Genomic DNA, 16,868 nt, shown 5'->3' with positions numbered 1-16,868 from the left:
AACAATTACAAGTGATTCACTTCGCAACCGCAGTTGCAACCAACATCCTAAGTGAGCATAGTCCCTTGGTCCCATTTTACAGCTGCAATTGCTTAATGATAAGAGTTCTGGTCCCAAATACTGTCAGTAAGTGAAAACTACTTATGCTAAGATATGGCTCACACAATCCTGGTTCAAAGACACCACAATTGCCATAAGAGCAAATTGTCCACCATTTCCAATTCTTCCTAAAACTAATAAAAAATAGATTGTACTGCACAAATCAAACACATTTGCCATCAATTTCAGTAGAACAATCTAAAGATTTTTTTGAAGACCAGAAAATGCAGGTTGTCTCTAGTGCGCTGGAGCTGATGAAATACAGTGCTGGATACAACACATGGCACCTAACCATTACATTGTTGTTTATGGTTTACTGCCATACATGAATTTAGACATTTTGCCTCAGCTAAAAATGACGAAACATACCAATCTGTCTTATGCTTAGTCAGACCACTGACTAAGACCACTGGCAGTAGATGTCCAAAATTTCAAGCAGAATGGTCTTTCCTCTGACCCCTTCCTAAGCCAACAGCACATTTTCAAAAATTCTAAAGAATAACAACCCCCAACGTTTTTCTTTTTGAGTCTATCCGACATTTCCCAGCCCTGCTTGAAATGGCTCAGTCTGTCTTCTTACCGAGTGCCACTGGGTGCTCTTGGAGGGGATGCAACAATCAGCTGGGATTTCAGCACTGGAGGTGGGGGTGGTTGTTCGCTGAAACTCAAAGACCGGCTTCGAACCTGCAAGCAAAAACTTTTTGATTTATTTGGATTTTATTGTTCTGCATAACACAATAATGGATGGGTGTCTTTAAAGGTTTTTCTACTCAGATGACAACTGTAAACTTTCTAAAAGTATGTCTTATTTAGATACTTCAAAGGCATTTTCTCCTTTAAAAATATCAAAATAAAAATATCAAACTTACAGAAAACTGGTGCCCTGCTGTATTTCAGAACCTCAAGTTCAACGTTCCTTTTTTCAAGGTGATACTTCTGGGAAAGTATACCTGCTGTTATTATTTTTGAGATACGCTGCTTCTTAATGCAGATATTCCCTTTAACTCTCTTCTACTGGCCACAATCCCCCTAAAAGGCCTTCTCTAATAAAGCCAACCACAAATATAAGTTTTTCACAGCTATATAAGAAGGAAGTAACCAGTTTGGAGAGTGAAAAAAGGAAATTTCCTTTTACATTTATTTTCATTTTGAAATGTGTCTTTACCATGCAGAGGCTCGGAGTGGGGTAGATGTGTAGAGAAGAAAAAAGTAGTATTTTATTGGAAGGATCCCTTTTCTCATTTTGCCTTTCTCAATTCAGCACCATTTAGAATTGTAGGATTCAGAGAATTTGAAAACTGAAGTTCTGGGCAACCCTTTCCAAATAGAATGACACTGCTGTAACTTGACAACAATTTGATTACATCTCCTTTTTCACCTTTTGAACATTTGCAACTGACAACTGATCCCCCACCCCAAATCACACTGTTTCACAAATGCTGCATCATACTTTTAACTGATAGATTCTCACTGTCTAGCTGACTTCTTTGTTTCTCTCTCAGTTCAACTCAAACCAAAGTTCTAAGTTTTGGAAACTAAAAACCCTGTCTAGCAACTTGGATTGGATGTTCTGGAAACATTTTGCTTACAAATGCCTTATTTTAGGAGAGAGGGGATTTTTTTTTCAGGCTGACATGCAGTTGAACTTTTCAATTTGCTCATACAGAAAAAATTAAATCTAATTTTAATTTGTGGTAGCAAATTTCATAAGATAATCATGCACAAAGGGATCTTTAAAAACCACAGCTTTCTTAGAACATGCCACCCACCAAGTATATGTAATATATTCTTCTGAACCAATCCAGGTATAACTGGACAACTTTCTAGATTCTTGAGTCATTTGACACAAGATGGGCAGCAAATAAATTTAGTAATAAAAAAGTAGGTAAGTTACTAAAAGTTGTCATTTCAAACATATTTCCTTACTGAAACATGATGAAGAGCAGTCAAAAAAGCAATGGGAGCAGTAGTGTCACCTGACTTCCTATGGAATTCCCCACTGAATTTCCTCGTGGGAAATTCAGGGAGAATTGGAAATCTTCCTTCTTTCCTTGCCCTCCCCAGCTCTCCTTTTCCAGCAGGTAGGTTTGTGGCTGCTACTGGTGGGGGGGGGGGGAGCAAGGGATTGCAAGACTGGCTGAGAAACTGTTACAGAATGTTGAAAATTGATGAAGATCATGTGACTGCAGTAGCCCAGCAGCAGCAGCCAGCACCACTGACACAGCCATAACTTTCTCAAATTTCACTCCATCGGGAGTTATGGGTACCAAATTTCGAATGCATACTCTAAGTTAGTCCATTGGTTCAAAAATTATTGCCCTGTGATGTACCACTTTGCCGAGTTAAAGGTCATGACAAGAGTTTTAGTAGTATAAGGATGTCAGACTCACCGGTGAGAGGGTGGGGATGGTTGAGGTTGCAGCAGCCCAGCTAATGCTGGTGAATATGTGCGGGGATACAGGAATCTGAATAGATGGCAGAGCCTAAGTAGAGAAAAATGTCTGTCTTAAGAAATGAAGAGCATTTTCATGTCCACTTTCTGTGTTCCATCAAGAATTTTCTCACTATGGAAACATAATGTTGTAAAAAGGACACTGGAAGTCTTTTAGAAAACCTCCTCCTCAGTGCAGGAATCCTCAACCATCTCAACAAAAAGCTGTCCAATATTTAACAGAATAAAAGAGTTAGAAAGGATTTTGGAGGTTTTCTAGTCCAATCCCCTGCTCAGGCAGGAACCCTATACTATTTCATAAAAATAGTCATCCAATCTCTAAAACATCCAGTGTTGGAGCTCCTACAATTTCTGGAGGCAAGTTGTTACACTGATTAATTTGTTCTAATGGTCAGGAAATTTCTCCTTTGTTCTAAGTTGCTTCTCTCCTTGATTAGTTTCCACCCACTGCTTCTTGTCCTACCTTCAGGTGCTTTGGGTTTATTTTTATTTATTTAAAAATAAATTCTTTATTTTTGGATTTATTTAAAAACCTTCAAAGATGATGCAATCATGACCCCAGAATCCATGCTATTCCACTGCTTAATAGGTCTCATGGACAGGAAAGTATTCCTTATTTCAAAGTTGAATCTCTCTGTGTAGGGCTTCCATTGGTTCTTGCCCTGCCCTCAGGCACTTTGGAAAATATGTCCATACCCTCTTCCCCATGACAGGCCTTCAAGTATGAAAAAACTGCTATCGTGTCTCCCCCTAGCCCCTTTTTCTTTAGGCTAACCATCCCTAATCCCTTTACTGTTCTCTATAGGATGAACACATTAACTGTGCATTATTCTTTCGCTCTCTTAACACTTTGCCCAGAAGTATAAGCAAACAGAGAAAGAATACGAATACTTAGAAAGGTATTTACCGTATTCTTCATTTGAAATTCGAATCATCCATCTTGCTATCACTACTCTCAGAAATGCAATCCTGCCACTTAACTACTAATCATAACTGAGGGGCTGTTTTATTTATTAGGGTGAACAAACCCACAGAAGAATTCCAAACACCTTCGGGAGGAATACAGATTCCTAACATTGGGACGCAGGTGGACACTAACTTACCTGGTATGCATGGTCAGCCTGGATGTGCCAGAAAGAACTGGGGGCCGACTGGCTGAGGGCACTGCTGGGCAGATGAGGTTCCAGAGGGGTTGCTTGATCCAGAATGAGAGCCCCTGGTTGGGAGGCAGCCTGTTGGATGACAATAGGAGAGGAGCCTGCAGTGGGATTGGGAGCAACTACTGAAGGTTCCGGAAGTGCCTCCTCCTTCACTTGCATCTCAGTGTAATAGAAATCCTCTTCCCGTTTTCTCTGGTCAGAGTTGGCACCATCTCTGCAGGTATTGATAAAGGATGAAAGAAGGAGATGTGGAATAAATAAGGTAACTCCCAAGTAACGTTTTCCACCGTTTTGTTATCAAAGCTTTAACAATCTGGGGCTTTTGTCCCAGAATGTGAAAGTAGAGGAACATCTTATCTGGGGAACTTTCACATCTACAACCTCAAAGTGGACAAGTTAATACCAACTCTAATATCTCTCATCAGCTCTGCCAATTCTCCTCTGTCCTATGAGATGGAGACACATTTTCTGGCAAATTCTGAAATTCTTCTGCATTTCTCAGAAGAACCAAGCACTATTTTATGGAATCCCAGTAAATCCTTTCTTTCAGGATAACATTCTGTTCATAGACTAGCAAATGGAAGAATACAGAACTAAATCTATCTGCTGCTACAGACACAAAATGGAGCAATTTTTCAGGTATACTTGATCCCTTTTTGGTGCAAAGACTTTTGGAGCAGCAGAGTTATCTGGTGAATGCTGACCTTTTCTTTGGACTGCAAAACTCTCATCTATCTCCATTAAGAAGTTAACATTTGAGCTGCTCTGGTATTATGCAGTATTAAAATAATTCAGCTGTTAAAAGAACAAGTCAAAGAGGGAAAAGTGAATTGAAGAAGCAAAACTCAACAGAACTAAAGATCATTGAAAGCAAAGGAAGATATTTAAAAAGATGGAAAAGATATAACCAATTCTCCCCACTAGAGGGCCTCACAACCACATAGCAAATATCAAACATGGTTCAGTCATTCCTAGCCAGGACTGTATTCAAGCCAGAGAAATAGTTGGCAATGCTCAAATCCAGACTCAATCATATTCTCCAACTCACAAAAAAAGAGAGGCCAGCTTGAAATAAATGACTGTCTACCACAGGTGTCTTCAAACTTGGCCCTTTTATGACTTGTGGACCTCAACTCCCAGAATTCCTCAGCCAGCCAGGGCAGGCTGAGGAATTCTGGGAGTTGAAGTCCAGAAGTCATAAAAGGTCCAGGTTTGAAGACACCTGGCCTACCAGGACAAGAGCTCTCTTCCAGGGGTTCCCAATAACCCCATCACATCAGATAAGATGGTTCAGAGACTGATGAACACAATCAAGTAACTCAAGGGCAGGAGATATGCTTGCAAACAATTCACGTGGCATCTCCCTACATCCAATCCACCTACCCCTTTTCTTTCTTAAAATTTTCAGTTTTAACTCAACTGAGTTGAGTGTTAACTTCATTTTAGATTTAATTCGCTTTTTTCGCTTCAGTTTTAACTCAACTGATAAGTTGGTATTTTAAAATCCCACAGACTATCATGAGGACTGAATGAATACATCATATTTTGTTTAGAATTGCATCTAACACCCCACATAAAAAGAAAGAACTAAGCAGTCTAGCACACCTTCTGGGGAACTACAGGAGATACCATGGAACTCCTGCAACCATCAGACCTGTGGTAAATGAGTGCTTTGTGACTAGCTGTGCACAGCAAACGTTTTGTAAGAATCGCTACCTCCTTTCAACATTAAAAATGTGCCCAACAACAAATCAGTAACTATCCCTGATCTGGGCCTTTCCAAATAGAGTGAACTTTATATCCAGAGCCTGAACTTGACTCAGTAATTTACTCATATCATCTTTGCAGCCTCATAAAGGAAAGGGGCAGTATAATGGGGTGATTGGCAAACACCAATAAACTCATGGAATGACCTCAACTGAGGAAAAAATGGGGACCCCCAGCCACCTCCTTTTACATGGTCAGCAGGGACAGGGACCATTCTCTGCAGCACACCAAAATTCACCTTAAGTTCCCCTTAGGCTTTGATTTTACCCTCCAGTTCATGAGGATCATCATCGAAAGAGCCCACCAAAAGTCCAGATTTGGCATCAAACTTTCCCCACTCCAGTTACTGTTTTGAAATATAATTATGTCTACTGGTGATCCTTTCCAATATAACTGTGCAAGTGGGACTTAAACTGCAATTTAAGGCCTTACCCCAGATGCTGGGTCTTCACGTGCCTCTTAATCCCAACAATGGAGCGAAGGACTTTGCCACAGCTGGGCCACAAGCATTTGTACATCACTTTCACTGAGTTCTAGAAGAAAAACAACTCTTAAGTCAAGCCATGCTCATATATAAGTTGTGAAAAACGTAACTTCTCAGGATTCTTAACTACTGGGGACAGCACCACTTTATTCCTCCCCTTCACTCACATCCCTTTGGTTGAAGTTAACAATTCGCAGAAAATCTAAAAGAGGGCTCAGTTTTATATCAACTTTCTAAAAAACAAATCAAAGTGACATGCAAAAGAAGTCACCAGAGCCTATTCACATCAAAATTAATACATTTCCACTGTTAGCCAGAGTTAAAACAGTTGCCAATAAAAATGAGAATTAGGATGGTATCATGGTTAAGGTGTTAAATCTAGGACTTGAGAAGTCCCATATTCAGGTCCACCTCAGTCATGGAAGTTACTTGTCTCTGAGCTCCACCTACCCACAGGACTGTTATCGAGGTGAAAAACTGAAAGGGAGAGGGCCATACACATTATAAGATCCTAAAGGAAAGCTAGCATACAAAAAACCCTAACAAATAATTAAACATGAATTTATGGAGCAGATAGGAACAGTAATGATGGAGCTCTGATAGTAAAAAACTGGAACAGCAGGCTTGTATAGATAGTTTTCTTTCTTGATATGATAGGAAGAAATCTATATTTAGACCCACAGCTTCTAAGGAAAAATTCCTTCCCCATCTTATGGTCACATTATGTACCTTCCTTTTCCTTGGAGCAGGCTCTTCAAAGAGAAAGGGATCCGAGTCCGTTTCAAAGCCATCATCAGCCCGAGGAGAACTGAAGGCCTCGTTTGAGTACTTGGGGCTGGCCTCTGAGTGTGGGGGAGAAGGGGTGGAAATGCCACTCCAGTGCCCGCTTGTAGTACTGCTCCCACCATCCGACATGTCACCGCTCTCTTTCCAGGTATCACAGATTGCTTGGGATGCTGAAGACAAGATATGAAGATAAACAGGTGCATCACTGATTTATTGAGCTCTTTCATCATTTTTACATAGAGCATGGGTGGGGAACCATAGCCTTTTATGACTTGTGGACTTCAACTCCCAGAATTCATAAGAGTTGAATGCTGGCTCAGGAATTCTGGGAGTTGAAGTCCACAAGTCATAAAAGGGCCATGGTTCCTCACCCCTGACAGGGAGGCACAGCTGGAGGAAGGTGGTACTGAATAGAAGAAATGGGACAGTCTATGTTTTCATTCAGTAGTCTGCTATTTAATTAATTTAATTTATTGAATTTATATACCGCCCTTTCCCGAAGGACTCAGGGCGGTTTATAGGGTATAATTTTTACTATTAATATTTGAGGTTTTAAAACAAACACAAAAATATTCATATTGTAAATTTTGCTACTAAGAACAGGGAATGTGAGAAACTGAAAAAATATCACCTAAATTTGCTTTTCTGTAATTTATTAACTGGGAACAGGGGAGCCGAAAGAACCTAACAGATTATTAATAGCTTTGTCTTAGTATTTCATTTATAGTGGCCTTATTCTATAGTATAGAATGTGAATGGGATTTTGTACAAAAGATATATATTCCTAAATAATCTACCTTTTTTTGAATATTAGGAAAAACTTCCTAAAAAGCACTTTGACAGTGAAACTGATTACCAAGGGAGGTGATAATCTCCTCTTCTTTAAAGGTAATCATCCAGAAACTGGACAAATGCCTACTAAGGATGCTTTAAATTAGATTTTTGCACTGAGCAGAAGGATGGACTTAGTTACTGAAATGGCCATTCCAGATGGGTTTAAAAAACTTGCTAGATTGGGCTAAAACAGGGCTGCTTAGTTTGTTGTTCAAAGTGTTAAAACCTAGCCATTAATTTAAATGTTATGTGAAACTGGAACATCGCATTTTGCCACAATACTGTTTATTTGTTTGGGTGTGACCCATAATATGAACCTTAGATTCTATGACTATATAACTCTGCTCACATTGCCAGTTCGATTCTCTCAATCCTGATCTGTTCAAGGTTGACTCAGCCTTCCATCCTTCAAAGTCGTTAAAATGAGATCCGGGATCGTTGGGATATGCTGACTCTGTAACCCGTTTAGAAGGCTGTAAAGCACTGTGAAGCAGAATAGCTACTGCTATTCCAGATTGTTGTGTGGATTTTCCAGTCTAGCCTACATCCCTGGTGTTCCCTGGCAGCCTCCCTTTAAAGAACTAACCAGGTCCAATCCTGCTTAGCTTCCAAGTCAGAACAAGTTTACAAAATTCTGCCACCTATAAACATTTTCTGAGATAAAGCCCGACTGAATTCAATAAGGATAAACATATTTTCATATATAAAATTCCTCTGTAAAGTTGGAATCGGGAAGTGAATGACAGGAAAAGCCACAGGATATCTCCCCCCCTCCCTTCTCAAGTTCAGAAGCCTTTTTCACACCTTCACTGTCATTCCAGCATGCAGACATACAACAGGCCTAATTGACTGCGAAGCACCTGCATTTCCCACGCTGGAAGGCTCCTATTTTTAAACAGACACACAGAAGGTCCAAAGAGGCTTATGGGAAGTGGCTCCATATAAAGACACCGGCTCTTCTTGGTGTCTATTACTCCCGTAATAGGTCTGATCATCCAACTGGAAACGGCAGCCAGGGGTTGGATTACACAACCCCTCCCTCCACTGGGGATGGCAGACACCATTCCTAATGTTTTTTTAGCAGTTCTCCAATGGCTGGGTCTGCTGGAGGGATTATAGGTAAGGTTTTACTGCTTGCCACAAACAGCCAGTCTCAAGGGATTCCACATACAGGCTTCTCATACATAAATTTGCAAGAAAAGTTCACCATGATCTTCTTTCTAGTTTGTAATTATAGCTTGAGTAAATATGTGATGGTAGAAACACTGAATTTGGATCAAATTTAGTAGGCAAAAGGCTATTTAAAGAGAATTGGTGATCTGAAAGAGGGGTGGGGCAGTACCCTTTTCCCACCTATCGGTCTATCCTCACAATCCCATTCCTACATTTGAGGACCCTGCCAAGATAGGTGGTAGCATTCAAAAAGCCAAGTATTTAATCTTATTAGGCTAGGCTGAGAATTCAAACAAATCAAACTAGAAGAGGACATCTTCAGCAACTCACAATTCAGACCAGCCAGAGAAGCTGAGCTCACTGAATACCACCACAATCAATCTGAGAATATCAACCAATTGAATTCCTCCCTCTGACATGTAACATGCTGAGTTTACAGCTTCCACTTCTGGATTCTAGCTGGGAATTCAGAAATTCATTTCAAAAAGAGAGAGAGAAAGAGGGACAAAAGTTTAAAGAATGGGGGGGAAAGATTCAAGCACGTATATACACACACAACAGAGACTGTGAATTGGCCTCCATCTGTGTGCGTTCTTCTGGTAATTTGTGAAGCTACACAACTAGGTGCAAACAGCAGCCTACCTATGGGAATTACAGCTTCCTCCTTTCATAGTGACATATCAATATTCTGGTATATTTTCTCTACATAGCCCGCAAGTATTCTGTTGGTTTTCACACATCACAGCACTATCAAATCCTTATTTTCAGGCTTTGCTAGGAGAAATATGAGCCGAGAGGTAAGGGATATGGCAAATGGAAACAGCCACTCAAGAGAAGAATCGTAGAACTGACAAGACCACAAGGGTTATCTAGTACACTGTTTCTCAAACTGAGCAACTTTAAAATATGCGGGTGAGCTTCAATGCCCAGAATTTCCCAGACAGGAGGTCTGAAGGACCTTCCTCAATGTGCACAAAAATCAATTAAACTGGGAGGCAGCTATCCAACATCTTAAAATTCTCCAGAGGTGAAGAAATGACCAATTCCACCTTTGGGCTATTTTCCTGTTGTATAGATTTTACTATCAAATGTTTCCTTATATTTAACTGAAATCTAGATAAAAGGTAAAGGCAAAGGTTCCCCTGCACATGTGTGCTAGTCATTTCCAACTCTAGGGGCCGGTGCTCATTTCCGTTTCAAAGCCGAAGAGCCAGCGCTTCTCCGAGGACGTCTCCGTGGTCATGTGGCCGGCATGACTAGACGCCAAAGGTGCATGGAACACTGTTACCTTCCCACCGTAGTGGTCCCTATTTTTCTACTTGCATTTTTACGTGCTTTCAAATTGCTAGGTTGGCAGAAGCTGGGACGAGTAACAGGCGCTCACTCTAGCTACAACTAATATAGTTTAGTCGTGGCCCAGGTTTCTGCAGCCATGGAGAAGCATTCATGACCATTTTCCTTTTATGTATCTGAACTTGATTATTATGCCTCCACTAAGTCTTCTATTCTTTAGAGTGAGCATCCCAGGTTTGTTCAGTCTGTTCTCACAGAAAATGTCCTCAAGTCACCATTTTCCTGTACTGGAAGCAAGAGAAAGATAATAAAAATAATAATAATAATCCCTCTCTCATTTTCTTAGGAGACAAGGAAGAAGAACATTTCAACATGTTTTTGCAACAGAGGCTGGTGAATATTAAGGAGGTGTCAAAAACATGGGACAATCTCTGGGGAAACTTGCTCATGCATACGTCATCAAAAGGAACAATAACTGCAAAAGTGCCCTGCAGACCATCTTTCCTTATCCCTATTCTGCAACTCTTAAACAGTTCATCAGACAATAATAACACTTTATGTCAGGATATGTTGGGGCAGATTTTCAAGGGTTCGGAAACATCTGGAATGCTATGTACCTAAGAGAGCCAGAATGCCAGGCAAAAAGCGTTTAGCAAAACCATGGTAAAGAGAAAAGAGCCAGGAAGGAAAATCTAGAAGCCAGAAGGGGGCTTGGTTTACTATGATGGACACTTTATTCCTAAACTTCACAGCTGGAATAAAATTCTGGATCTCTAACTGGGTACAGCCTACTTTTGAGAAAAACTTGTTAAGGACATAAGAGATACATGAGCCATTTAACAGGAAGTAAGTCAGAAGTAAATGAATGCTTTAGAAACACAGATTTGAGGCAGGTAGCCAAGAAGCCCAGAAGACCAAAGAAGTAGAGCAGAAAAGTTGGATCTCCCTGAAAGCTGAACTGACAAGTCTGTGTGTTGGCCAAGGCACTTCATGCTATTCTATTACCTTTATTTATGCCATTTTCTCTTTTTATACAACTTCCAAAATTGAGTTGCAAAGTGGCCAAACCATTAAAAGTGGCCGAGTATCAATAAAAGGCTCTCCAAAAAAGAAAAAGTGCCCCCCCAAAGGGTCTCAACAGAAACTTCAGAATTAAAATATTTCCGACTGAAATTCAAAAGATTTCTTACAAAAACGAAAGGGACTCTATTCCATAACATCAATGTTACCCACAGGCAGAGTTTTCCTCTGCAATCATTGTTACAGTGTGGAAATCCCAAATCTACAATTAATGGAAATGTTCTTAATCAGACTCATTTGCATTATTTTTTAATCAGAAAGTTTTCTGATATAAGCTGAAAACTGCCCTATGCACATTGTTGCCTCAAAAAAAAAAAAAGAACAGCATACTTTTGTGGATAGCCTAAATTCTCATGTATGTATATTCAGGAAAAAGCAGATACTGAAATGCCGGTGTTCCAAATAATCATTACCAGCTTGGCATTCTCCAAATGTGTTGGGACTGTCATATCCAGAATCACCAGCCAGCATGGCAGAATCCTGGAACTTGCATTCCAACAACAGGAGAACATCCATTTGGGGTGATGCAGCTAAGCCACTGTGGCTCCAGTGCTATGCATCACAACAGCTTTTTTTGGGGGGGCACAGAATGCCAAATGGCCATCAGAGGCCTTTTGCTGTCAAACTTACTTGAGTTGCTGGCTTCATTATTAGGAGGACTCTGCACCACAGGGCTACAGGATAAGCTGGTTAAAACCATTGCCGCCATCATCTCATCCATCTCCACTGCAGCATCTGGTTTCCTGCAATGAGAGAAGGAGGGGGAAGGATAAGATGATTCCTCCCAAAAATAATCAACATACCAACTACACTAGCAAAGGCATTGCTCACCAGACAATTCCATCTCAAGTGCCTCATGCCTCTTGCATTTGTTTTCTTGCAACACTTTCTTCCTCGGGGCCCAAGTTAATTGTTAAAATGCAAACAGTAAAGCATTATGATCAAAGTCTCAACTTTTAACAAGCCATTCACAGCCACAAATTAAAGTGAATCCAGGTCTTTTCTTCTAGATCTGTACAAGATTTGGACTCAGGAAAGCGCTCCTGTCTCCAGAATGAAAAATTTTCTAAAGAAGAGTTTTTAACGTGAACAACCCCACCCCTTCCCTGCTAGTCATAAATGCATATCTCTTGATGTCAGTAGGAAAAGCTTCCACTGTTAATTTTAAAAACAAGCAGACCAGAAAAGTATTTGGGATTTCTTATTTATAAGGAACCTGCTATAATTTTGGAGGGTGGGGCCTCAATGTAGTTATGCAGGCAGAAGAGATCTAACTCTACCCACTGGGGTGAAAAATGAACTGCAGTAGTCGCCTACAACGCTGGAAAGGCAAAACATATAGAAGCAACTTTTCAATTTTAGTACTAGATACGTTAATGGGCAGCAACTATTAGGGAAGTAACATTTTCTTGTCTCTTAACAACTAAATGTAATATGATTGTTTCAATTGGACAGTAGCAGGCTAAGCTTTTAGATCAATTCTATTGGCATTATTGTCTCATTCTTTTTCTTAGTTCATTTTGAAGGATTTGGGATTTATTCGTTTACTTTATTACAGTTTTTATTGGCTGCCTCAGTCTCTACAGATGCTAGGAAGCAAATGAAGTTCTCAAATAGAATCATTAAAACCAAACCATAATAACAACGATACCACTTATAATGGATGCTCAAACATAACTAAGAGCCAAAAGCCCTGTACAAAACATAATACAACTTAAAACTTGCTTCTATAAAGCAAAATGGAATGAAGTTCTCTAGCCTTCCAGGAGTAACTTGCTCCATAAAGAGGTCTATCATACAGCCCACACCTTAGGCACCTTGCATCAATTCAGGTGATCCTACCTAAGAGGCAAATTTTATTTTGGCAATGCACTGCTGTTTATAACTCAATACTGACCAGTAAAGGGCTTTAAAAGTAATGTCCAGCACGTTGAATTGGGCCCCAAAGCTTACTAATAACCAGTATAGCTACTTCAAAATAGGCAAGACCCCCTACCCTGGTGGAACTGTCCTGACAACAACCTTGCTGTTGTAATTTACACCCAGTCCACCTACTGGGTTATCTCCAAAGGCAACCCCTTCACGAGCATGTTTACACTGGGTGGATCATGGTATGAACTACTATCACCAAGGCATCTTAGTCAAGATATGTTATTTTAGTTTGTGGCTGCGAATTATTTGCTCATTTGTTTAAAATATTATAAATACTCCCATCTACCACTCTTCAGCTGAAAAGGCTCCTAGAGTAGCTTATGTAAGATCGAGTGCAAACAAAGCTGTATTTGCCTTTGTGCTTTCAACCTAATAAAATGAAAGAGAAAGAAAACAACAGGAGGGAAAACTGCTTTCCACGTTTTGTTTCAGCCAAGGAGAAAAAAATCTCTTCAGTTATTACGGAAATGTTACGCAATATTGCATAACTACAGACAAAATTTTAAATCACCCACCTTTTTGGTACATCAATATTCCTAGAAACCGATCTCAAACTAGATGTCACAGCAACGTCTGCTACAGATGTGCAATGCTTCATCACCACAGGAACCGGATTATAATCCATAGTTGTAGGGGTTCCATGATCCATCTCCAGTTTGGGGAGAGGTGACATCCCAGCTTCAGCCAGTCTCACTTCCTCCGTTTTCCTAGTGACATAAAACCCTTTTTCTGGGAGCAACACCTTCACTTCGTGACTGACCAGGTCGTGGTATTCCACCAGCCCAGCACTCTCTTGCCCGTTGTAAAAGACATACACCTGTAGGAAGAAAAGCCACTTTCAGTCATAATGGTCATTCTGGTCTCCAAATGAATTAACCTGTTTTGTTGTCCTTGTTTCCATTTTTTCCTATCATAAATAAGCAATCCAAAGTCATACAAACCAAACCTGCCAATAAACATGAGCCAGTGTTCAAATGGCACCCTATCTTCAGAGGCAATGAACAGGAGTAGCTATGCTGCTCAAACTTGTAAAACAGGGATCCTCAACCCCCGGCACCGGTCCATAGCATGCCAGAAACTGAGCCACGGAAACAAGAAAAGCCCCATTCTGTAGGATGCAGGCAGCACGCGAAACCACGTCCCCTCCTGTCTGTGGAAAAACTTCTCTCCACAAAACTGGTCCCTGATGCCCAAAAGATTGGGGGGGGGCGCTGTTGTAAAGCAAATGGTTGACCATCATTAAAGAGAAGATGCTCCATTAAATGTCATTTTGATCTGAAAGAAATTCAGAGTTTTGATGCCTTATAACGGAAGGGCTTCAAAAATGCATTTCCTGAACAACATGAAAGCAGCAGCTTTCTTTCACTGTACTCTGCCGCCATAGTCATATCTACATGACCAGCATGTGATGCATTTTGCGCTCTAGTTCAACTTCTAAGTGAAAGGGACACACTGTGATTATCAGCTGACTTTCCATCAGGTTTTGTCAAATCTCTCAAAGAGTGTCAGAACAGGTGAATAAGCAGAAACTCGTGAAATCTATCCAACCATTCCTTTGCTCATTACAAAGGCACATGCAATCTAGTAAGACAGTGCAGGAAAGGAGAGCCAGAAAGAGAATGACCAGCCCATGCTTGGGTAGTTCATGGAAAGATGGTATTTAGTTTCCCCAAAAGGTCTTTCCCCTCTGCCGCTTAACTTCCTAAAGTCTATTTTAGTATGTAATTTTATCTAGGCTAAGAGGGGCACTCTTTGAGTTAGTTATTCCTGGGGGTGTTATTTATAGAGGGATCCTAATTACTATATGGAAAAACTGGGGAAGCTACAGTGACCCCACTGTTCTGAAAAAGCAGAGTAACAGGATCTGTAAACTGTGTGTGGTAACCTCGTGCAGCCCAATACAGGGTCCCGTAGGGCTCTTGACATCTTTCCAGAATCACTGCTTCTTTTTGCTCTAAGTTTCTGCGGGTGTCTCTGGCTGTGTGTGCAGGAAGGGAGGGAGGAGTTTGCCCACATACTTCCTAATTCGGAGGTGGGCAACTATGGCAACTTTACGACCTGTGTACTTCAACTTCCAGAATTCCTGAGTCAGCCATGGCTGACTGGCTCCTGGGAACTGAAATCCAGAGATTGTAAAGTTGCCATAGTTGCACACCCCTGTCCTAATTCATTTTAGGATTAGACATCAAATTAAAATGAGAGAGGATGGAGAGCACTCTATGTATGCTGCTTAAAATGCTGCAGTTAGATCTAATGCAATGAAAATGTATTCATGATTAGGTTAGTGTTCATCCCCCATCCATTTTCAAAATTATGAGGCTCCACATGAGCCCTCGTGGCACAGTGGTTAAGTGCAGTACTTCAGGCAAACTCTGCCCACAGTCTGTTGTTCGATCCTGACAGGGCTCAAGGACGACTCAACCTTTCATCATTCTGAGATCAGTAAAATGAGGACCTGGATTGTTGGGGGCAATATGAAAATAATGCTGACACTGTAAACCCAGGGAGAGTGTTGTAAAGTACTAAGGGGTGTTATAGCAATAGCAATTAGACTTATATACCACTGCATAGAATTCTCTGAACAGTTTACAAAGTCAGCATACTGCCCCTAATAATCTGGGTCTTCATTTTACCTACCTGGGAAGGATGGAAGGCTGAGTCAACTTTGAGCCGGTCAAGATAGAATTCCAGATTGTGCCTGCAATACTGCATTCTAACCACTTTGCCACCAGGGCTCCTAGTATGTAAGTCTAAATACTATTACTTTTGCTAAAAGGTAAAGCAGGACAATCCATCACAACATATCCTTGAGGGGAGTAGGTGGAGAGACTAAGACAGTGCAATGAACAAAATCACACCAAACTGAAAAACTTGGGACAGGAATTCTGTTGGATTTAAAGATTTGAATATATTTATTTTTATTTTAATTCCATTTATATCCCGCCCTTCTCCGAAGACTCAGGGCGGCTTACAAGCTTAGCAGTAGCCTTCATTCTATGTATATGCCTGCTTATTAGGGCTTTCACACACACACCCCAAGCGGCATTATTACAAAGTCAGCTTAATTGCCCCCAACAATCTGGGTCCTCATTTTACCTACCTCGGAAGGATGGAAGGCTGAGTCAACCTTGAGCCTGGTGGGACTCGAACCTGCACTAATTGCAGGCAGCTGGTGTTACTTAAGGAGGCATTAGCCCACTGCTCCACCAAGCCATAGTTTGAATAAAGTGCACACTAACTGGGATTATATAAATGTGCTACCCCAAAATCAAACACACCATATTATGGTTTAGTGTGATGGCTGAGCCAGGGTAACAGCACCATAACACTGGCTTTTGGATCAAGACTTCCTAAATTTAAATTCCAATTCTTCCAATTGGGCCAGCCTTGGGTTATTAGTCTCCCTAATGGGAGAAACACAGTGGAGGTAAAGTGGAAGAAAACCCAGGATTTCAAGCCTCTGAAGGGAAAAGGAACTTATGCAGTAGTTCTCGACTAACACCTGTTCATTTAGCATTCAAAGTTACAAGGGCACTGAAAAAAGGGATTTATGACAGATCCTCAGACTTGCTGTACAACCATCGCAGCATCCCCACAGTAACATGATCAAATTTGGGGTTCTTGGCAACCAGCGTCTACTTACAACGGTTGCAGCACCCCAAAGCCATATGATCACCATTTGCAACCTTCCCATTTGGCTTCAAACTACAGGTAGTCCTTGACTTACAACCACAATGGAGTCGCAAATTTCTGTTGCTAAACGAGACATTTGTTAAGTGAATTTTGCCCCATTTTACAACCTATCTTG

General features: G+C 40.8%; 1 protein-coding gene across 6 annotated transcripts in view; it reads right to left on the bottom strand.

Annotated features, from left to right (window-relative positions):
• The window catches only part of ZNF395 (zinc finger protein 395), a 46,286-nt gene that overhangs the window by 8,150 nt on the left and 21,268 nt on the right, over nt 1–16,868 (bottom strand). For all 6 annotated transcript variants that reach the window (XM_083348441.1, XM_083348439.1, XM_083348443.1 and 3 more), the window contains 7 exons: nt 13,576–13,877; nt 11,759–11,871; nt 6,692–6,918; nt 5,911–6,011; nt 3,655–3,925; nt 2,490–2,582; nt 680–783 (listed from right to left, as the gene is read on the bottom strand). In XM_083348441.1, the coding sequence (XP_083204567.1) occupies nt 680–783; nt 2,490–2,582; nt 3,655–3,925; nt 5,911–6,011; nt 6,692–6,918; nt 11,759–11,871; nt 13,576–13,877 (1,211 nt within the window). The remainder of the gene's footprint in view (nt 1–679; nt 784–2,489; nt 2,583–3,654; nt 3,926–5,910; nt 6,012–6,691; nt 6,919–11,758; nt 11,872–13,575; nt 13,878–16,868) is intronic.

The sequence above is a fragment of the Vipera ursinii genome (assembly GCF_947247035.1).
Source record: "Vipera ursinii genome assembly, chromosome: 1".
Taxonomy (NCBI): domain Eukaryota; kingdom Metazoa; phylum Chordata; class Lepidosauria; order Squamata; family Viperidae; genus Vipera; species Vipera ursinii.
This window is presented reverse-complemented; position numbering and strand designations above follow the sequence as displayed.